Source organism: Xyrauchen texanus, chromosome 30, assembly GCF_025860055.1.
Source record: "Xyrauchen texanus isolate HMW12.3.18 chromosome 30, RBS_HiC_50CHRs, whole genome shotgun sequence".
Classification (NCBI taxonomy): domain Eukaryota; kingdom Metazoa; phylum Chordata; class Actinopteri; order Cypriniformes; family Catostomidae; genus Xyrauchen; species Xyrauchen texanus.
This window is the reverse complement of record NC_068305.1, coordinates 40,053,960-40,077,583: the sequence shown is the minus strand read 5'-3', so window position 1 is coordinate 40,077,583 and position 23,624 is coordinate 40,053,960. Positions and strand designations below refer to the sequence as shown.

At 36.2% G+C, this 23,624-nt stretch overlaps 1 protein-coding gene across 1 annotated transcript; it reads right to left on the bottom strand.

Moving 5' to 3' along the window:
* On the bottom strand, positions 1-18,476 carry LOC127623608 (dual specificity protein phosphatase 10-like). The gene is made up of 4 exons (XM_052098013.1): positions 18,347-18,476; positions 12,692-13,534; positions 6,296-6,664; positions 1-3,485 (listed from the first exon to the last, which is right to left on the bottom strand). Exons 2-4 carry the CDS (start codon positions 13,485-13,487, stop codon positions 3,220-3,222), a joined length of 1,431 nt encoding a protein of 476 aa, XP_051953973.1. The 5' UTR covers positions 13,488-13,534; positions 18,347-18,476; the 3' UTR covers positions 1-3,219.
* Positions 18,477-23,624: the final 5,148 nt, after the last annotated feature.

Below are 23,624 nucleotides of genomic sequence, written 5' to 3'. Positions count from 1 at the left end.
ACAGAACAATTTTACAATATTTATATTGATAATATTATTACCGATACGAGCCCAAAAATAACATGTAACTATTTTTTTCATTGTGTTATATATATATATATATACACATCAACATTATATCGGCCACCCTTTTTTCTGCATATTGATATTTATCAAGTTATTTAATTCATCAAACTAGTAATACCTCTGTGTGCTTCCTCTAAACATACAAAAGCAGTAATATGCAAATTTTCCAAATTTGACAGCCAAAGTGCAGAAAGTGTAAAAGCTGAAAAATCAAAATGTTTTATCGAGAAAACACCGTGATTATGCGAAGAGATTTTGACAAGTTGCATATATAAAAACAAAGAAATTGTTTTGTTTTACACTTTGCATTTAACATTTGAAACAAGCCCAGAGTTTGTTTAATTCACAGCATTTCAGTTACTGACTGACCTTCTAATGATTCATGTTCAGATCAATATAAACACATTAAAACCACATGAGACACCCATGATGCTCAAAAATATATTCTGGTTTAAAGCCGTCACCTCTAACACACTCAAAAACAAACAAAAAGTCACAAAAAAGAGATTAACTGGATTTAAGGCACCAACAGAGGCACTATTATTATTATTATTATTATTATTATTATTATTATTATTATTATTGAAGCAAAGTTTGACATTAAGCAGATTGAAAGTGCAGTGACGATATTTCGCACGTGTTGTCATCATTTACTTGCCCTCGTGTTGTTCTAAACTTTCTTCTGTGGAGCACACAAAGAGAAATTTTGCAGAATGTTTTGGCTGCTCTTTTCCATATAATCAAAGTGAATGGGGAAGAAGTCAAGAAGTCATAAGGGTGCACTATTTCTTAACTCCTCAAGTAAATAGTTTTAACTATATATAGATAATACCATAGCCATATAGTATATTTGACACTTTTCCATATGCTTTTGGTAATCATGCACTAATTTATTATTAAAGGAATATTCTGGCTTCAGTTCAAGCGACAGCTCCATCGACAGCATTTGTGGTACCATGTTGATTATCAGCACAAATCATTTGACCTATAAAAAGGAAAAATGGGCGTTCCCGTGAGGTGCTTACAATGGAAGTCAATGGGGCCAATTTTTGGAGGGTTTAAAAGGCAAAAATGTGAAGCTTATCATTTTATTAAAAGCACTTACATTAAAACCTCCCAAAAGGGGGCACTGTGTCGCCAAAAATAGTAAAAAATTACATAATTTACGATTAAAATGTTCAACTTGTTCTATGCATAAGTCAGGCATATGGAGTATCGTTTGAGTGCTTAAAATGTGAACTTTTTAGAGATAACCATCAATTCCTTAAAACGTCCGACGTCGCAAATAAGCAACACCTAGTGGTCATGTGGTAGAAATATTAATATGATTTTAAAATAGCATTTAAATAGACAACTCTTATATCAAATGAAAGCTCTCATTCTCAGGAGTGTGACTGAACAGATTATTTTGTTACCCTAATACAACAGTTAAAAATATTCTCAAAATAATCTCAAAGTGAAATATGACATTTGTAAGTAATCAAATACAAGCGTCACTTTTATGCGCTGATCACTGCTGCTGTAAGCCCCAAATAGCTCAAACTTTATATCTGCTTTTCCCTAATAAATGAGCCATTGTTTACTTCTCAATGAGTTTGCTTGTGTGAATTATCCAATTTGATATCTTAGATGTCCAGAACAAAATATGCAGTCCCGCAGGAAACACATGCTAAACAAATCCTCGGAATAATATGTTATTGACTATCAGTGATAAAATGATATAGAGCACTGCAAAGTGGAGGATCTCCGCTTTCTAATGACACCTAGATTGAGCTTTTAGTCCACTCAGAGCCCGAGATATTCAATGAGAACATGTGGGTGGTGCATGAACTGAAAAATAGACTGAATGTCTATGGACGAGCACATCTGCAAGGGCTAAAGTGCATTATAGCGCCACCTATATTTCAGGAAAAATACAATTTCTAGTACTCGCTGACATCTAGTGGAATAAAATAAGACTATATGAAAGGAGATGGGGTGAACAGAACCAGAATTACACATTTACAAATTTGAGAATTTTTTTTTCCTCCAATATTTGGCAATTAGTCCAACGTGTGTATAAATGGTGAGCTTTTAAATTTAAGTGTGAACAATTGCTGGCGGCAGCCCAAAAATGCCAAAGAGGTTCATTCTTTGGTTAAAACTGAGCTGTAACGTTTAAATCTTTGTTTTAGCAGCAGACTGCTACATTACCGCGATTACAGGGTTTGTTGTGTTGTGTTGTGTTGTCATGGCAACTATACACTGACAAGGTTTGTAAGCAATATTATCATACTAAAGTCATGTTAACACACCTATTGTTTATGTCTTGTGTCTATACTTTTGAAACGGTGAGTATTTTAATGTCCCATTGACTTCCATTGTGAGTGCCTCACAGGAACATAATCAACATTATGCCGTCACAATGCTGTCGATTGATCTTAACTTGTCCCGAGCGCTGAACATTCCGTTTAAGAACTTTCAAACGAAGTTGCAAAACAAGCTGTTCCGATTGTCAATTATGGAAATAATGACAAACATATACACAGAAAGTCTCAAACATACAGCACATAAAACTGATTTCAGCTGTTTTTATGCATGATCAATGCTTTGATGACACCGTCATCTGCTATAGAGATCATCACATTACACTGAACTCCAATGAAAAGAGCTATAACCAAAAAAATAAAATAATTAAGTATAAAACTAGGTGGACTGTAAGTCTTTATATACACATCAAACCCCTGGTTGTGTTCTGCTCTGAAATTATTGCACAGTGATGCCACTGTCGGCTTGTCATGGCCACGGCAGTATAAAAATAGACTAAGAACGTTGGAACAATAAACAAGCCTTCATCTTATCAGACAGGCGAAAAGCCAGACTCACTTGGGGGCTTCAGGCAGCACCAGCGGCCAAATAACAAACGTATGACCGCAACACAGTGTTTGTCCTAACTCTGGCAGGACCGGATGGCAAAAGACGGTTTGTTTGGCATTTTCCTCATCTTCCGTTTAAACCTCGTCCAAAAAAATCAATCCATATGGGTTAAGAATGAAGAAGAGTTGCCTTAAATGGCAAAATAACAGGATATTCCGGTCGGAAATCCTCATTTATCCCCCTTTTACTGATTGGATATCACCTCGTAGGCCTTTCTTACCAAACTCAAATCGTATACTATACGGCAGTCTCAACGCCGGTGAGTTTGGGCGTGAGTATACGTGGAGTGACGCCGTTATTCAGGTCTTCTTCAAACTCTAAAAGCTGACCCATGAAGTTGAGGTTGGGGGAGATAATCGGCCGTCTGGATTTGACAAACTTGTAGGCGTCCGTCATCGTCATCCAGGTGTGTTTCATCAGGTAAGCGATGACTATGGTGGCCGATCGTGACACGCCAGCCTGACAGTGGATGAGGAGACCCTGACCGGCCTGATGGGCTTCTTCTGTTGAGAGATAAACAAACAATTTAAACATTTAAAAACCTTGAGCGCAAATGGAAAGGTCATCTACACATGTCATCGAACATGTTCTGTTTAACACAGACTGGACTGGGATTTTGGAAGAGTAATATTGCAAAGTAGCATAATGGAAAAACGTTACTTTTTCCCTCACAGAGATGCTGAAACATACAATAAATGGGCAACATTACCCAAAAATGTTTTCAAGTCGCTTTGCTTAAATAAAAGGAAGCCTGTTTTTTGGAACTGTTTAGGTGCCGTTCACAGCAAATGCGTTTAGTGTCCATCTGCATAGTTTTAATAGCCTTGTCTACATAAACATGCACTAGACGGACATCATTGCCCATTGTGATGCATTTTGCTGTGGGGTTTTCAGCGCCTCGCACAATAAAACCTGTGTTATTACTATTTTAAAAGGCGTGCCGATTAAAAAAAGACCTTACATTTGTAAAAGCGGTTCTCGAGACACCTGCGTTCTGTTCTATTCTTTGTGCAGTGTTTAACTTTCTTTATACACATAAATGCGTTCGGTCTGAACGGACCAATTTTTTAGCATTGCGACATTATTTACATGAGAAAACTAAACATATTAACCTCCAAATTCTCATTGTGTCACTTTCTAATCTTTTTAGTAAGGGATGGGTCGATATGTTTATCTCACAATTCGGTTTGATATACTGTATAAGGTTTACGATTCAATATTATATCGCTATCATATGATATGATGACGCTTAAATGACAAAGTGCGGCTGAAAATTGTGTTTATTTTTTTTAAATGCTTGCGCAAAATGCACGTTTTAATTTCTCATGAAAATAAAGTACTTTAATACACAATATAAATGCTCAAAGTTTAAATAATAAGAGTTTCTCATATTTCATCTTTCACGATAAAAAATATACGTGAAACATACGTGAATAGGTTTAATTTTTTATTATTGATTATCATTATCATCACATTTTATCTTTTTAAAAATATAACAATTCTACATTCTATCAATTCATATTATTTCTTGAAATTGTATATATAATAATGATATGAGCTGTCAATGTTTGAAATTGTATAAGTAATAACATTAAGTTTACATTCATTTATATAACAAGCGCTATAATGGTACTGTCACTTTAAGAGTTTAACAGTGGTCTCACAAACTTGCACAGCTGTTTCTGTTCATTCATAAACAAGAAAGAAGTCTCTTATTTAGCGCATCCATGCGATTTGTTGTCAAATTAATGTTTCTTTTTACTTTTTATCTGACTGCAAAGAACAGAAAGGATGTTAAAAGAGATATTGTTCAATGAAAGTGGAGTGCATGATCTCATCATTGATGGACACACATTACACGGACGTAATGGTCCGTTTTAAGCTCAAGCACTTTTCAACAAAACAAGGCAATTTTGCAGGTATTCCAGCAGGTTACTTACTAAATTCAGGCACTTTAAGCTCTTCAAGGACCTTGTGTGACCTCATTAGTGTAGGATAAAAGCGCATTAGAGGTAAAATCAAGCGAGAGAAAGATTATGATGTTTGACGGGTCATTTCATTTATGAGCACATGGACAGAAAACAAAGTTGCACAGTTTGAAATATCGAGTTTTGCCTCAATATAGTTCAGAATTTTTTGATTCGTGATATATCGAAATTCGATATCGTGCCATCCCTAGTTTTAGTTCTTAAGTCCCATTATTCTCAATGGTGAATTTAATACGATTTTCATAGCTGTAATAAATTATTATTATTATTATTATTATTTTGCATCAATAGTCATTCTCATTTCTGTAAGGGGCCATTAACACACAATGCGTTCTTCTGCTGCATTTTGAATAGTTTTTCTATGTAAACATGTGCTAGAATGACCATTTTGCCATGTCTTGCTGAGTTTTAAAGACGCGGCGTCAATTTAAAATAACTTTAAAAAACGTTTTATTCATTGGTTCGCTTTTTTAATGCAAGAATGCGTTCGGCCCCTATTCTCAGAAATACTTTAATACTTTATCTAATACAGTATTTTATTTTTTATTTTTATTTAAATCAGTATCAGTCAAAGGCAGCGCAACAAACACTACCATGATGTAAAAATGGTGATTTTGATTTCTTCAAGGGGCTGTTCACACAGAAAGCGTTGTTTTAAAAAAAATATATTATTTTTTTTTATTTTTATTTAAATCAGTATCAATCAAAGGCAGCGCAACAAACACTACCATGATGTAAAAATTGTGATTTTGATTTCTGCAAGGGGCTGTTCACACAGAAAGCGCTATTTTAAAAAAATATATATATGTTTCTATCTAAACATGCGCTAGATGGACATTTTTGACCATTGTACTGCTGTTTTTTAGTGTCTCGCACATGTGCATTGCATTTTTATTATGCCGTGTCATTTAAAAAGAACTTCAACTTTTAAAAACGCTTCTTGAGACAACTGCATTCTGTTCCATTCACTGCGCTGGATTGAAATGTGTCATTTGAATTATGTCATTTGAAATGTAAATATTAATAAATAATAAAATTATATGTAAATAATATGTTAAAATGAAAATATTTAATATAAAATATATAATAATTTATATAATACATATTTATTAAAATACATAATATTTTAAATAATTTTTTTTTATAATATTGAAATAATTTGAATTATTATTAAAAATAAATATATAAATAATCATTATTTTTTTCACATTACTGTAATAAGAATTTAGTTTTTTTTCATTACGGTGCTGAAAAATGCCAAAAAAATTAAATTAAATAAAATAATAATTATGTGAAAATACAATTTCTTTCTTTTCATTTTGTACCTATAAACTCAAAGGCCTCCTCGAAGTACTGCCGCAGGTTCTGTTTGTTGCTGTCACTGGCGGGTAAACGCTTATAGTTGAAGAGTCCAAGGTCGTAGTGATACAGCGGCAGGTGTGTGGTGACGTTCAGGATGTAGCTGATGTTCATACGCTGCATTTGCTCCAGGTCTTGAGCATCTCGCTCGTTGCCGAGGAACAGAGAGGGGAGGATGGTGGTCAGCTCGGCGTTCTCTATGTCAGGAGTGGAGGGCAGAGAGTGAGGTAGCGCCCCCGACAGGCCCATACTGGTACTGCCGTCCTGCCCTTCCTCCAGGTGCAGAGAGTGTTCACACAGATCAACATGACTCTGTCTGAAACCAGCGAGACCTCCTGCAGGACACAAACATGTAAACAAAGAACACTTGATATTCCAAGATCAGGTCAATTGATCACGTTTGTTGCATAATGTCGATAACCACAAAAAAATATTTTTTTTACAGTAAAATAATGCCACTAAAAATAAGCTTTTTTTAAGCAAAATATAATTTCTTCTTCGTTTCTTTTGATTTTGACTTTGGGTAGAAACGGTTGGTTTTTAAAATGTTTTTTCTTTATTTGAGGAAATCAATGAGATTTTGAATATTTAGTAAACTTTATAATAACCATTTCTCAGTCAAACATGTGGACCTGCATCTTTTGTGTTTGTTGCGCTGCTGTTTTTGGGGTCACAGGTCATGTAGGAGACAAACACACTGAACCTAAAAACATTTCTGTACAATTTCCATTTCAGGTTGAATAAATTCTACATCGGGTATCAGATCTATTATATTTGCATGCTGAATGATTAAAGTCTCATTATTAGTATATAATTATAAAAAGTTGTAATTAATATAATTATAATTGTTTATAATTTTTTATTACTAATATAATTTAATATAATGTAATGAAATGTAATCTAAAATAATATAATATAATACTGTAATATAATATAATATAATATAATATAATATATTATAATATAATTTAAAGTAATGTAATGTGAAGTAATGTAATGTAATGTAATTTAATATAGAGTAATGTAATTTAATGTAATGTAAAGTAATTTAATGTAGAGTAATGTAATGTAATTTAATGTAATGTAATGTAAATTAAAGTAATGTAAAGTAATTTAATGTTATTTAATGTAATGTAAACTAATGTAATGTAATTTAATTTAATGTAATTTAAAGTAATTTAATGTAATGTAATTTAATGTAATGTAAACTAATGTAATGTAATTTAATTTAATGTAATTTAAAGTAATTTAATGTAATGTAATTTAATGTAATGTAAACTAATGTAATGTAATGTAAATAATGTCATGTAATGTAATGTAATTTAATGTCATGTAATGTAAAGTAATGTAATGTAATTTAAAGTAATGTAATGTAATTTAATTTAATTTAATGTAATGTAATGTAATGTAAAGTAATGTAATGTAATTTAAAATAATGTAATGTAATTGAATTTAATGTAATGTAAAGTAATGTAAAGTAATGTAATGTAATTTAATGTAATGTAAAGTAATGTAATGTAATGTAATTTAAAGTAATGTAATGTAATTTAATTTAATATAATGTAAAGTAATGTAATGTGAAGTAATGTAATGTAAATGAATGTAATATAATGTAAAGTAATATATGACCATTGCAAATTTTCCTTCTATTTTTTCCAAGTTATGTTCAGAGTTTTCATATTGGTTTTATATTTCTCCAGACAAACACACACTAACAATCCCCTCCAGCAAACAACAGTTAACAAATAACAACAAACAAGCAAAACAAACCCTGATAATAAATATTTAACTTCATATTAGACATCTTCCCTTAAAGTACATTTGTGCTCCCTCAGATAACGTTTATTTGAAGAAGGGAAGATACATTTCAGTCAACCTAATGTGAAACCTGTAGCACGTCCTCCCGTCCCGCCAGAGTCAGTCTGCAAGAGTGTACAGATGCTCTGCCTCGCCGTGACAACCCTTTCAGATCATATATCAGAAGACGAGCTCTCTGTATTGAGGAAACAAGAGCGCTGTGATGTATTCAGTGAAGGGGGTTTCTGTGGTATCACTCACAGGACAGATCCTAGAACTGTTGCTTATTTTTAGAAACCCACAATGTTCACAAATGACCTCTGAACTGGTGGAGTGAAGGGCAGTCAGTGAATGTTCCCATCTCCGCCCCCCACAACCTCCCAAACCTCACTTTGATCAGTTTATTGTTTTTTGTGAAATGTTTTGTTTGAAAAGTGTTCTTGCAAGGACGCGTAAGAGGACAGGGAGGGGTTTATTGTCCTGCGCCCTCGTAAAACGTTTTGCGTTCCCTCGCAGTAAATTAACCACAGTTTTACTAAAGTACTATTGTAGAAACTATGACAGTAGTTACCACGGTAAAACTATGTTTAATTATTATAAGGTTTAATCGTGGTTTTAATACAGTAATCACAGTTGAACTTTGGTACTTGTAGTAAAATTGTAACCACAAAATAATGATTTTTACTACTATAGTTTGAGTTTTCCCATATTTTACTATGGTTTTACTACAGATGTTATGGTTAAAATATGGTTAATTTTTATAAGGGTTATCCATGATTTAAGTACATAAATGGTCACGATTCACTGCTGTCTGCCCTGTGTTTTGCCTCTGTCATCCGTTCCCCATGGACTACACTTCCCATAATGCCCTGCCCTCATCACTGCCAGCTGTCTTCCGTTGTCCTCCCCTGTGTTTCGTCTACTCATTAGTCTTTTTTGTATATTATGTCCAGTTGGTTGCTTGTCCTTGGTCAGTTGTTGAATGTATGTACTTGAATGTATGTAATGAGGGCAGGGCATTATGGGAAGTGTAGTCCATGGGGAACAGATGACAGAGGCAAAACACAGGGCAGACAACAGTGACTCGTGACATAAATATTATTTGAACTTTGGTATTTATAGTAAAATAGTAACCACAAAATAATGATTTTTACTACTCTAGTTTGGGTTTTCCTGCATTATTATTATTATTATTATGGTTTAACTACAAATATCGTGGTTAAACTCTGGGTAGTAAAAACATGGTTTATTTACTGCAAGAGAACCAAAAATAAATGCAAGGAAACGCAAAACATATTGCAAAGGAACGTAAGACTAATTTTCCCTCTCTGTCCTCTAAAGGGCTGTGTACGCTTGTGCTTTAGTAGTACACAAGCGACGTTTGATTGCTCAGATGCTCAGATCAAAAACTGGCAAATGTCGAGTGAGCAGATGTTTCGGATGATTAGAAACGGTCATGCGGTCCCAAAAGTCACATCCTACTGAGATGTTTGGCCTTTTTTAACCCCCCTGAATGATCAAGATCTCATGCACATTTCAAGCCTGAAACTCGAAACTTTGATAGATCTGATTCTATCAAATGAGCTTCTTTTATCTTGAGATGTGAATATGTTGCAAGAGCAGTGCTATACTCACTATCATGCACACATTAAAAGACTAGCGTGTGACTGTGCAAAGACACAAAGAACAAGATAAGAGTTTAAAGGGGCAGTTCAGACAAAAATGAGAATTCTCTCACGATTTACCCTCCCTCCTGGCGTCCCAGATGTGTATGACTTTCTTTGTTCAGCAGAACTGAAATTAAGGGTTTTAAAATAATTTCTCAGCTCTGTAGGTCCATACAATGCCAGTGGTGGTGGCGTAGTGGGCTAAAACACATAACTGGTAATCAGAAGGTTGCTGGTTCGATCCCCACAGCCACCACCATTGTGTCCTTGAGTAAGACACTTAACTCCAGGTTGCTCCGGGGGGATTGTCCCTGTAATAAGTGCTCTGTAAGTCCCTTTGGATAAAAGCGTCTGCCAAATGCATAAATGTAAATGTAAATACAATGCAAGTGAATGGGTGCCAAAATATTGAAACTCCAAAATCAACATAAAGGGAGCATAAAAGTAATCCATAACACTCCAGTGGGTCCACGATTTTCTTTTTGTCATAAATTCTCCTCCCAGTCCATTAGGGGGCGATATGCATGAAGGATGTGAATCACCAAAAGCAGAAGAAGGAGAATGAGAACGTGAACGAGGGTGGAGATTGACTGAGCGGAGAGGAGAATTTATACGAAAAATACTTAAATATTGATCTGTTTCACACCCAAACCCATCATATCACTTCTGAAGGTATGGATTAAACCACCAGAGTCATCTGGATTATTTTTATGTTGTCCTTATGTGGATTTTGGAGCTTAAAAATGTTGGCACCCATTCACTTACATTATATGGACCTACAGAGCTAGGATGGCATGAGGGTTAGTAAGTAATGAGAGAATTTAGATTTTGGAGTGAACTATCCCTTTAATCTCTGGTCCAAAACCCAGTGAGCTGCCTATCTAGAGAGCATTTTAAGGCATCATAGGATCACCCCTGACACAAAGGCGTGCTGTCTTCTAAGACACCATGTGTTGGTCAAGTTAGCATCGCGTGCATCCTACATAGAAAAGATCTGTGAAAAAAAGACTTAAATATTGATCTGTTTCACACCCAAACCCATCATATCACTTCTGAAGATATGGATTAAACCACCAGAGTCGTCTGGATTACTTTTATGTTGTCCTTATGTGGATTTTGGAGCTTAAAAATGTTGGCACCCATTCACTTGCATTATATGGACCTACAGAGCTGAATTTGGCAGCAAAAAGAAAGTCATATACATCTGGGATGGCATGAGGGTGATGGTTTGATTTTCTGGTCCAAAACCCAGAGAGCTGCCTATCTAGAGAGCATTTTAAGGCATCATAGGAACACCCCTGACACAAAGGCGTGCTGTCTTCTAAGACACCATGTGTTGGTCAAGTTAGCATCACGTGCATCCTACATAGAAAAGATCTGTGAAAACAAATCCATTCAAGTACAAATATTCATTCTAAATATAATGAATTCAATACTTAAAAAACGATTTAAACCAACATTTGTCTGTGCTGTGTATTTTTATGCTAAATGGAATGTTGCATCGTAGCTTAGCAACATGCTAAAGACAAATTCTATTGGAATCAATTGCGATACTAATAATAATAAGCATAGAAAAAATACATAACACAGTAAAATAATAGGTTACATAGCCATTTTTTATCAGATTGAATGATTTTATTAGGGATGCCGGCTTATTTATTATTATCGCGCCAATTGACGCCGATATAACTTTGCAGATAAATTATATAATTGTGTCATTTATTTCTCACTCAAATCAGCATCTTTGGTAAATTCCTAGAAGAGAAATGTCTCAGACCGTTGTCTTTGAAAGTACAGATTCGTGTTTGAAAACTCATTTCGATCCAGCTCATGCTATATGTCAATGAAACCAAAAGTATATGTTATTTTGAGACATGAATAATACAGCTAGTTCTATTTATGAAAGCTTTATGTGGACTCATAAGACTGTTTGTGAAATTAAAAGGGCAACACAAAAGTTGGATGAGAAGTATTTCTCCCTTTCATTTGCAAAATATTCAGATATAAGCAAATATATAAGTAGTATATGAGAGTGTCGGGAGAGCGACTTGATTGCTGCAGAGCTCTTTTGGCGCACATTGTTCGCTGTGATTCTCTGATTCGTGGATCCCTCTTGAGGATTATGGGTAGTGTAGTCCCTCACCAGTAATTCCATTATTAAAGACAATGTTTTTTTAAAAGTAATGTGGACAGATGACTTCAACAAAACCATATACCATCGATTACCAAACATGGAGCTCACGGTCTATCTTAAAGGTTTATAAGTTATCGTTAAAAATCAATTTCCCTTATGGAGTAAATTAATTGGATTTTTACTTGCAAAGCCAGACTGTTACCCTCAATAGATTTTGTGAACTTGGGGGTCTGGGTAGCTCGGCCAGTAAAGACGCTGACTATCACCCCTGGAGTCGCGAGTTTGAATCCAGGGCGTGCTGAGTGACTCCAGCCAGGTCTCCTTAGCAACCAAATTGGCCCGGTTGCTAGGGAGGGTAGAGTCACATGGGGTAACCTCCTCGTGGTCGCTATAATGTGGTTCTCGCTCTCGGTGGGGCGCGTGGTGAGTTGTGCGTGGATGCCGCGGAGAATAGCGTGAAGCCTCCATGCGCGCTACGACTCCACGGTTGATGGTCTCAGATGCAAAGGCTCCTGAGATTCATCCTCCGCCACCCGGATTGAGTCACTACGCGACCACGAGGACTTAGAGCGCATTGGGAACTGGGCATTCAAAATTGGGGACAAAAATGTTTTTTTTTAATTTTGTGAATTTTTTGCAGTACACTAGCATATAGAAGACCTCAAAGATACCAGAAATATACTTAAAGCCCTGAAACTCTCATTTTGACCATCTTTAACTACATTTCTAAACACTCCAAGGTTGAAATAACATTTTTAAAGTACCTTTAAGTACGATGGGATCCTTCCCTTCCCTTCGTAGAGACTCCAGGACCACATGCAGGGGCTGAGATGGCATTAACTGTCCTGGGTCTACAGTGGTTTCATCGTACACCACAAGCTCTTTGGAAAAAATCCCCTTGAAGGAGTCCTTTCTCTGACGGCAAGAAATGAGATCCAGCACTGTGATTTTCCCTTGCTGGAGTCGCCTGCGACTGATCTTGTCCGAACAGTTGATGTGCACCGCACCCCTAATGTGACATTTGTTAAACTCCATAAAGGGCCGACAGTCAATGATGACTGGCACCGGGCCGACGGGGTGGCCCATGGGGCAATGCGTCAGCTTCTTGGCCAGCTCATTGGCGTGGATGACTCGCAAACCGCACCTTCCCAGGCTGGAAGTGAGACTGGGCGCGCTGTAGGCCTCACTGTGGCCCACCATTGCCATCGGAGGACTTTCGTGGACGCCATAGCTGACTCCAGAGTTCAAGTTGGGGCTGCTTGCGCTGACCCGGCTCAGGGTCTGGTTCCGTCTGTCTTTCTCGTAGGTCGTCACAGTGCAACAGCTGGTACTGCTGCATCCACACGTGAGCGAGCGGGTGGAGCCGCTGGACGAGGGCATATACGAAAGCTGGGTCGTCTGGATCTTCACCACGGTGGTGCTTTTGATTGCCGTCGACCTACCGACGGCACCCACGGTGGTTTCCAGGTAGCTGGTGTCCAGGCAGAGTTGGAGTTCCTGAGGTCTTATCGGCCTTGGCAGCGCCACCACAATTCTGTCGTCAAGAGGAGAAGGAGGCATGGGGAGACCAGAGGGCTGGCACACCACAGAGAAGTCCGATGTCCAGCCTTGGAAGGGAGGAATAATTACATGCTTGTTAGTGCACTGACAAATACAGACCACAAGTGAAAAAGCTTCTATTTTGCATTGTTTCTAAAGAAATTAGATTGCAACAAGCTCCAAAAAAGTTGGGACAGGTGAGTGTTTACCGCTGTGTAACATCCCCTCACAGATGTTTAAATTACCCATGCAATGGGCACTGATACACCCCCATACCATGATAGACACTGACGCTGATAACAGCATGGATGGTCCTGATCCAGCGTACAGCTGAAATGTGGATTTGTCGGAGCACCAAACACGGTTCCACTGTTCTACTTTGGGTAAGTTGGGAACGCCACTGGACAGTGTTGATGTATGGCTTCTCCTTTGCATAGTAAAGCCTTAACTTGCATCTTTGAATGATGTTGACGGACAAAGGTTTACCGAAGTATTCCAGAGCCTGTGTCATCACAGACGTATGATGGTTTTATGACAGTAATGTCTGAGGGATCTGAGATCACATACATTCAGAAATGGTTTCTCAGCAGTCCTGACCCGTCTCCAGCCGAGGATGTGTGGCGCATTATGAAGCAGACAATATGGCAACGAAGGCCCTGCAGCTGAAGACCTGCAGAATGGATGAATGGGGGAAAATTCTGCATCCACTTGTGTCTTCAGTGCCTAAATGCTTAATAAGCGTGATTAGTAGAAATGGGGATGTTACACAGTGGTAAACACTCGACTGTCCCAACTTTTTCGGAATTGGGGTTGCACTTTGCCATTGTTACCTGGAGTGCTTTCTTTGCTCTTTCACATTTAGCAAGAACATATAGAGCAGGGACAGATTAGGACCCCGGGGCCAATTATCTCCAAGGGGCCCCCTCCAAAAGCTGTTGACCGCATTTGGGGTGGGGGGGGGGGGGTTTCATTTTCATGGCCAAAAGTTGTTTAGGTGGGGGTTTCGTATTAATCGTTGATGGGTTTTCGAGTGGGGGGATCGTCAAACCGAATCGCGCAACCTTAAAGCACATGGCACCCCCCCCGGGCAGTCAAGGGCCCCTGGGCACTCGCCCCACTGGCCCGGTCGTTAATCCATCCCTGCGTCATGGTACTGAGAATCATCATCGAAAACTAAAACGTCCAGATGTTCAACGGTAATGAGAATTTGGCGTAAAATGGTCCTAAAATTGTTACAGTACAACGAAACCTGCTGGGGGTGGATTGGGGGGGTTGCCTGTTTTTGTTTTCATGCCCAAAAGTTGCTGAGTGGGTGGGTGGATGGGGGAGGGGGTTCATAGCCAAAAGTTGTTTTCATTGTTTATGGGTTTTCAAGTGGGGGGGGGATCGCCAAACTGGATCACGCAACCTTAAAGCCAGGCCCCCCCCCAGGCAGTCAAGGGCCCCTGGTTGTCAAGGGCCCCTGGGGACTCGCCCCATTGGCCCGGTCGGTAATCCATCCCTGATATAGAGGTGAATTGATGAGATGATACATATTTAGCTCTCATCAAAACAAAGCTGTTTTGGTGTTATGAGTGTTGCCATAGAAATATGTTTCTCAGAATACAATCTCTTTGTTCCCATTTCGTAATTAAAGTAAAATATCACCATTCCTGGAACACTGGTTGTCCAATCAGATTCAAGAAACGGAACTAACTGTTGAATAAATAATAATATTAGCTTAACGATTTGAGTGAAAAGTTGCATATGGCAGATGGCAGACGATAGAGAAGTCTATGTTTCTGGACCCCACTGTACATTACAAACTAACACCATTTCAAGCATCAACCATCAATTCAAGAACTTTCCAGCAACTTGCTGTCAAAATCAACCAAATATCTGCACAATAAATGCAGCAGCATACCACTGCATCATCAAAGAGCATTTGTGCAGTCTGCACTCAGTTACGCCTACAGATATATCTCACAAATATTTATATTTTGAACGCTTCTCCGCCATGTACCTCATTGCCTGGGCATTCTCTTCATGAAAGAGACCGAATTGCTGACCCCATTAAATTTCAAAAGAGCACACAGCCCATTCCCAAACACAGCATGTGGACGTGCTGAGAATTAAATATGGAAGGGTTCTGCATCTAAGGCCAGACATCATCATTATTTCATGCGGTGACAAAGCTTGCAATTTACAGATCATATTCCTTGCACAGCACACCTGTCAAATCTATCTTCACCCATCCAATCACAACTTCAGCTTTACACATGACTGATAACAGTCATGCTGGCAAATTACATTTCATTTTAAAGCTCTTCTTCTGGCTCAGGAATGAGACTCATTCTATAATGAGATCTTATAAACATCATATACCCTGTAATAATAAGCATCATATACAGTATATCTACGTATATATTCTGCAGTCCAAATACATGTGCAATGACTACAAAATAACATTGAATTGTGAAATATGATGGGAATAGCATCCTTGTAATAATCGCTTATTATATATATTACATACTTCTTTTTAAAGCATCATATATGTCTATAGGAGTTGGGACTATATAGATCTACTCTGCAATACTGTGCAATGCCTGCTAAACAACTTTAAAAAGTTAGATATATATACTGCAATCCAAATAGCATGGATAAATAGACTACCAAACAACTCTGATTTTACTATAATATGTGTGTGTATATATATATATATATACACATTATAGTAAAATCATCATATACATCTATATGGGATGAATGTAAAATACTATTACAGTATAAGTGCAATTACTAAACTCTAAAAAGTGAACTAAGATAGGAATAGCACCCTTTTATAATTGTGTATTACATACATTACATACATTATCTTAAAAAAGCATTATATGTCTATAGGGGGTGGGACTATATAGATCTATTTTGCAAATAAAAAGTGACAAAAAGTGACTATGATAGGAATAGCACCCTTTTACAATCGCTTATTATACATATTACATACATTATCTTAAAAAGCATTATATATCTATAGGGGTGGGACTAAATAGATCTATTTTGCAATCCAAATACTGTGCAATAACTGCTAAACAACTCTAAAAAGTGACCTATGTTAGGAATAGTGCCCTTTTATAATCGCTTATTACATATATTACATACATCATCTTAAAAAAGCATTATATGTCTATAGGGGGTAGGACTATATAGCTCTATTTTGCAATCCAAATACTGTGCAATGCCTACTAAACAACTCTAAAAAGTGACCTATGTTAGGAATAGCGCCCTTTTATAATCGCTTATTACATATATTACATACATTATCTTAAAAAAGCATTATATATCTATAGGGGGTGGGACTATATAGATCTAGTCTGTCATCTAAATACTGTCCAATGCCTGCTAAACAACTCTAAAAAGGGACCTATGTTAGGAATAGCGCCCTTTTATAATAGCTTATTACATATATTACATACATTATCTTAAAAAAGCATTATATATCTATAGGGGGTGGGACTATATAGATCTAGTCTGTCATCCAAATACTGTCCAATGCCTGCTAAACAACTCTAAAAAGGGACCTATGTTAGGAATAGCGCCCTTTTATAGTCGCTTATTACATATATTACATACATTATCTTAAAAAAGCATTATATAGGGGGTGGGACTATATAGATCTATTGTGCCATCCAAATACTGTGCAATGCCTACTAAACAACTCTAAAAAGTGACCTATGTTAGGAATAGCACCCTTTTATAATAGCTTATTACATATATTACATACATTATCTTAAAAAAGCATTATACGTCTATAGGGGGTGGGACTATATAGATCTAGTCTGTCATCCAAATACTGTCCAATGCCTGCTAAACAACTCTAAAAAGGGACCTATGTTAGGAATAGCGCCCTTTTATAGTCGCTTATTACATATATTACATACATTATCTTAAAAAAGCATTATATGTCTATAGGGGGTGGGACTATATAGATCTATTTTGCAAATAAAAAGTGATAAAAAGTGAACTAAGATAGGAATAGCACCCATTTACAATCGCTTATTATATATATTACATACATTATCTTAAAAAGCATTATATGTCTATAGGGGTGGGACTATATAGATCTATTTTGCAAATAAATAGTGATCTAAATAGGAATAGCACCCTTTTACAATCGCTTATTACATATATTACATACATTATCTTAAAAAAGCATTATATATCTATAGGGGGTGGGACTATATAGATTTATTCTGCAATCCACATAGTATGCAATGATTACAAAACAACCCTAAATTGTAATATAAAATAGGAATAGCAGCCTTTCTATAATCACCTTTTATGCATAATATATACCCTATCATTAAAAAAACATACGTGTATCTATATATGGTAGGACTATATAGATCTATTGTGCAATCCAAATACTGTGCAATGACTGCCAAACAACTCTAAGAGAAATATTGTAGGAATACCACACATTAATCACCTATTATACATCCTATATACCCTACCATAAAGCATATAAGTCTTTATAATATACTGTGCAGTTACTAAATGCTAAATAGTGGAATATGGAAAGCATCATATATATACATACATACATACATATATATATATATACATATATATATATATATATATATATATATATATGCAATCCAATCATATAAGCATCATATACTGTATGCAGTCCAACTACTGTGCAATGACTACTAAACAACACTAAATAATGGCATATGTAGGAGTAGCAGCCATTCTATAATCGCCTGTTATACATATCATATACTGCACATTATCTATTATTACTATCAGTGATGGGACTATATAGATCGACTCTATCCAAATAATGTGCAAACACTCTATATTAACTCTATAAAGGGGAATATGATCATCATACTTACAATTAACGTGCTTGTATGAAATGTCTCCCTTGTACCTTCCGATTTGGAATCACTGTTATCGATGAGTCTGACTCGATCAACCGGTCCCGGTGCTGGAGACCCGCATCACCATCCTCCCGTCCTGCGCTGCTGTCTTTACTGCTAGAGTTTGAGTTTCTTGCGGCTCGGTACTAGTCTCACTTCAGACTGACATGCCGCCGAACCAATGGAGCTCCGCGCTGGCGTCAGTCATGCGCTCATGAAGTACAACACTGGCCCAGAGAGGGCGTTGCCGGAGCGCAAGGTGATGTCACTGAGAGCCAATCAGAAGAGAGTTCGGTGAATCCGGTTTAAAGAGACGTGAGTATAAATGCGCTGAATTAGTGGCTCTGTGCTAAAAATAAAATAAAATAAAATAAAATTTAATAAAAGTAAATAAAATACAATTAAATAAAATACAATTAAATTGAAATTAAAATAAAATAAAACAAAATAAAACAAAATTAAATAAAACAAATTGAAAGAAAATAAAACATAAAACCAAAAAATATAATCAAAGTAAATTATCGCCACAATCCAACAAAAAGAGACTATACTGTAAAAACGAAAATATCTAAATCAATTGAAAGATGTACATAAGTATAAGAAACTATCAAGGACATTTATTTATTTATTTATTTATTTATTAATCAACACAAATAAAAAAGCAGTACAATAAATGCTCATTATCAAAGGAAAATTTAAATATGTTTAAAATAAATATTATGCTATTAAATATTATATTATGTTATTATTAAATATTCTCATAAGTCCAACAAAAAGAGAATGTGTTTATTTACAAAATAAATATGTATTTATTTTTACAGTGCATTAATAAATATATTGCATATAAATATATATAACACATTATAAATTAAAAACTAAAAATAAAATGTTATTAATAAAAAAAATTCATTCATTAACAAACATTACTACCTATTAAATGCTTAATAGATAATTAAATTTAAAATATTTACACAGTCAAACAAAAAGAGAATATATTGTATTAATTGACATAATAAATAAACACATATTTACAAATATATATATTTCATGTCTTTGTTTATTAATTAAATTATACAATGAAAATTTGAACACATTTATTGGCAACATTAGCAAATTAGTTTAAATAATTAATACCACATTTTTTACAACAATAATATTTGTATATTTATAAAAAATATTTATGAAAATATTCCCATGGTCCAACAAAAGTTTCAAATACTTTTAATAAAATGTATAACATAACCGAGCCTTTATAATGCTTAATAGATCATTATATTATATTCATACAGTTATAAATGTCATGTGATTGAACTTTGATTAATATAGTACATGTACATTTATACTTGAATCCATATGACCTAATGATCTTTTGAGCATTACATAAATGTTAATGACACCAATGAACGTTATTTTAAAATGTTGCACAGTCTTCTTTTGGATGACCTGGATCTACAGTATAAAATAACAAAGATAAATCATCTCTGATTCACTTGTGTCTGGACTCTCATGTTGACTAGAGTCCCATTTGGGGCTTAACTTACATGATTGTAACAAACAGGTTTTAACAATGTATAAGATCTTAATATAAGATCTCTAACGTATTTTACACTTAGACTCTCCTAAAAATGATGATGATCTTGCACCGGTGCAAGCGTGAAAGTATATTTAGATATGTGTTTGCGTGTTTCTCTCAGTGGAAAATCTGACGTCATGCAGTGTGATATTTAGAAGCAGAGGAAGTGAACAACCACTTCCTCTTTTGAAGAGCTGCATGTTTTTCTCAGCCTCCCTGTTTCACTGTGAGATAAGTGCACCCTAAATATGATATAAGGGTGTATCCTGTGAACCTCTACCTATCAAAGATATGTCCAGATCTTATCACGCACCAAAAAAAACACATTTTTGCATTGTAAATGTATTTGAATAAGTATGTACAGTATATATGAGCATGACTTAAAGGAAGTACAACAAATACTGCCAAACAAAGGATACAATTTAAAAAAAATATATATATATATACACACACTGGTGTCCAAAAGTGTGGATTAATGTTCAGATTTTGCTCTTATGGACAGACATTGATACTTTTATTGACCAAAGTGGCATTCAACTGATCACAATGTATCAGTCGGGACATTAATAACATGATAAATTACTATTAATGTTCAGAACTTCTTAAACTACTTCAAAAAGTTCTCATCAAAACATCCTCCATGTGCAGCGATGACAGCTTTACAGATCCTTGTTATTCTAGTGGTCAGTTTGTCCAGATACTCTGGTGACCTTTCACCCCACACTTCCTGTATCTCTTGACCTTTCACCCCACACTTCCTGTATCTCTTGACCTTTCACCCCACACTTCCTGTAGCACTTGACCTTTCACCCCACACTTCCTGTAGCACTTTCCATAGATGTGACTGTCTTGTCGGGCACTTCTCACACACCGTACAGTCTAGCTGATCCCACAAAAGCTCAATGGGGTTCAGATCCATAACACTCTTTTCCAATTATCTGTTGTCAAATATCTGTGTTTCTTTGCCCACTCGAACCATTTCTTTATGATTTTCTGTTTCAAAAGTGTCTTTTTCTTTGCAGTTCTTCCCATAAGTCCTCCTGAGTCTTCTCTTTACTGTTGTACATGAAACTGGTGTTGAGCGGGTAGAATTCAATGAAGCTGTCAGCGGAGGACATGTGAGGCGTCTATTTCTCAAACTAGAGACTCTGATGTACTTATCCTAATGATGTCCTCTTGTTTAGTTGCACATCTGGTCTTCCACATCTCTTTCTGTCCTTGTTAGAGACAGTTGTTCTTTGTCTTTGAAGACTGAAGTTACACCTAGTTAATTAAAGTACCAATCCGTCCGAAACAGCAAAAACAGTACATTATTCCAAACCTTTGGCAGCCATTGTATATATATATATATACTGTATACCGATCAATATAACTATGCCAGCCCGCCTGGCACCAACAGCCACCCATGCAATTATTTAATCAGTCAATCATGTGGCAGCATTAAATAATGCAGATACGGGTCAGGAGCTTCAGTTAATGTTCACATCAACCATCAGAATGGGGAAAAATGTGATCTCAGTGATTTGGAGCGTGGCACGATTGTTGGTGCCAGACGGGCTGGTTTGAGTATTTCTGGGATTTTCACACACAACAGTCTCTAAAGTTTACTCAGAATGGTGCCCAGAACAAAAAACATCCAACCGAGAATGGTCAGACTGGTGTGAACTGATAAAGTCTACAGTAACTCAGATAACCACTCTGTACAATTGTGATGGGGAAAATATAACCTCAAAATGCCTTGATGAGATGCGGGTTGGTACTGTTTTGGCGGCACGAGGGGGACTTACGCAATATTAGGCATGTGGTTTTAATGTTGTGGCTGATCAGTGTATACCTATATATATTATACATTATATATATGCATATAAAGTTTAATTCAATGAAACGTGTAACATAATGTGAATTACAAACACTCATAACACATATAATGCATTTTTAGTTATATTTGTTTAACGTGAGATGGTTTAGGTGTTATATTTGTACTATTAATGAATGTTTTTGTTTATATAATGACCGGAAGAGGAATGACGAGTCTTTGTGAGTGTGTACGCACCATGAGTCCTTTTGGGGATAATAAAGTGCATTTCTAAATAATGCCAGAATGCCAGTCTTAATGGTTTATATGTCAGGTTTGTGTGCCCTGGGCATGTTTTCATGAGATTCACCTTTACACATGGATCAGAAGGAAGATAAAGCCTTTGTGAGACCGACATTAAAAACAAGCCTCCACAGAATTCAGCATCATTTCTACACATGATTCAGTTGTGTAGGAGTTGTTTTGCATCTGAACATCTTGGTCAACATAAGTGTTCAGATGGCACGAAACTGAGTGAAACTGCTACATGTGACACTGAGATGTTTGTAACACTAATGATAATTATTACAGCCATCTGTCTGATGTCTAATGAGAGTTGGATGGAGTGAAGATGGTCTTGCGAATAAGATCCATCAGACCAAATCTTCATGTTAAATTTACAGTAGAAATAAATGGCAGCTCTGGTTGCCTGAACTTTACCATTAAAAATACAAATGTTTTATTATTTAAATGAGAATATATACAGTATATATATATATATATTAATGTTTCGGATGGAAATTGGTACTTTAATTCCCCAAAGTGGCATTCAACTGATCACAAAGTATAATCAGGACATTACTGATGTAAAAAACAGCACCATCACTATCTGAAAGAAGTCATTTATAATCAAATCTAGACAGCAGCATCAGTCCAACACCTTATCCTTGAGTAATCATGCTAAATTAATCATTTGGTACTAGAAAATCACTTGCCATTATATCAAACACAGTTGAAAGATATTTGGTGCATTAAATGAAGCTTAACATTGTCTTTGTGTTTGTTTTTGCCACAGTATGCAATAGACTGGCATGTCTTAAGCTCAATATTAGGTCAAAAATGGGCAAAAAAGAAACAGCTTTCTCTAGAAACTCGTCAGTCAATCATTGTTTTGAGGAATGAAGGCTATACAATGCTTGATAATGGTGTAACTACAGTCTTCAAAGACAAACGACAACTGACTCTAACAAAGACAGAAAGAGATGTGGAAGACCAGATGTGCAACTAAACAAGAGGATAAGTACATCAGAGTCTCTAGTTTGAGAAATAGACGCCTCACATGTCCTCCGCTGACAGCTTCATTGAATTCTACCCGCTCAACACCAGTTTCATGTACAACAGTAAAGAGAAGACTCTTATGGGAAGAACTGCAAAGAAAAAGTCACTTTTGAAACATAAAAACAAAAAGAAAAGGTTTGAGTGGGCAAAGAAACACAGACATTGGACAACAGATAATTGGAAAAGAGTGTTACGGATCTGAACCCCATTGAGCTTTTGTGGGATCAGCTAGACTGTACGGTGTGTGAGAAGTGCCCGACAAGACAGACACATCTATGGCAAGTGTTACAGGAAGTGTGGGGTGAAAGGTCAAGTGCTACAGGAAGTGTTGGGTGAAAGGTCAAGTGCTACAGGAAGTGTGGGGTGAAAGGTCAAGTGCTACAGGAAGTGTGGGGTGAAAGGTCAAGTGCTACAGGAAGTGTGGGGTGAAAGGGCGAGTGCTACAGGAAGTGTAGGGTGAAAGGTCAAGTGCTACAGGAAGTGTGGGGTGAAAGGTCAAGTGCTACAGGAAGTGTGGGGTGAAAGGTCAAGTGCTACAGGAAGTGTTG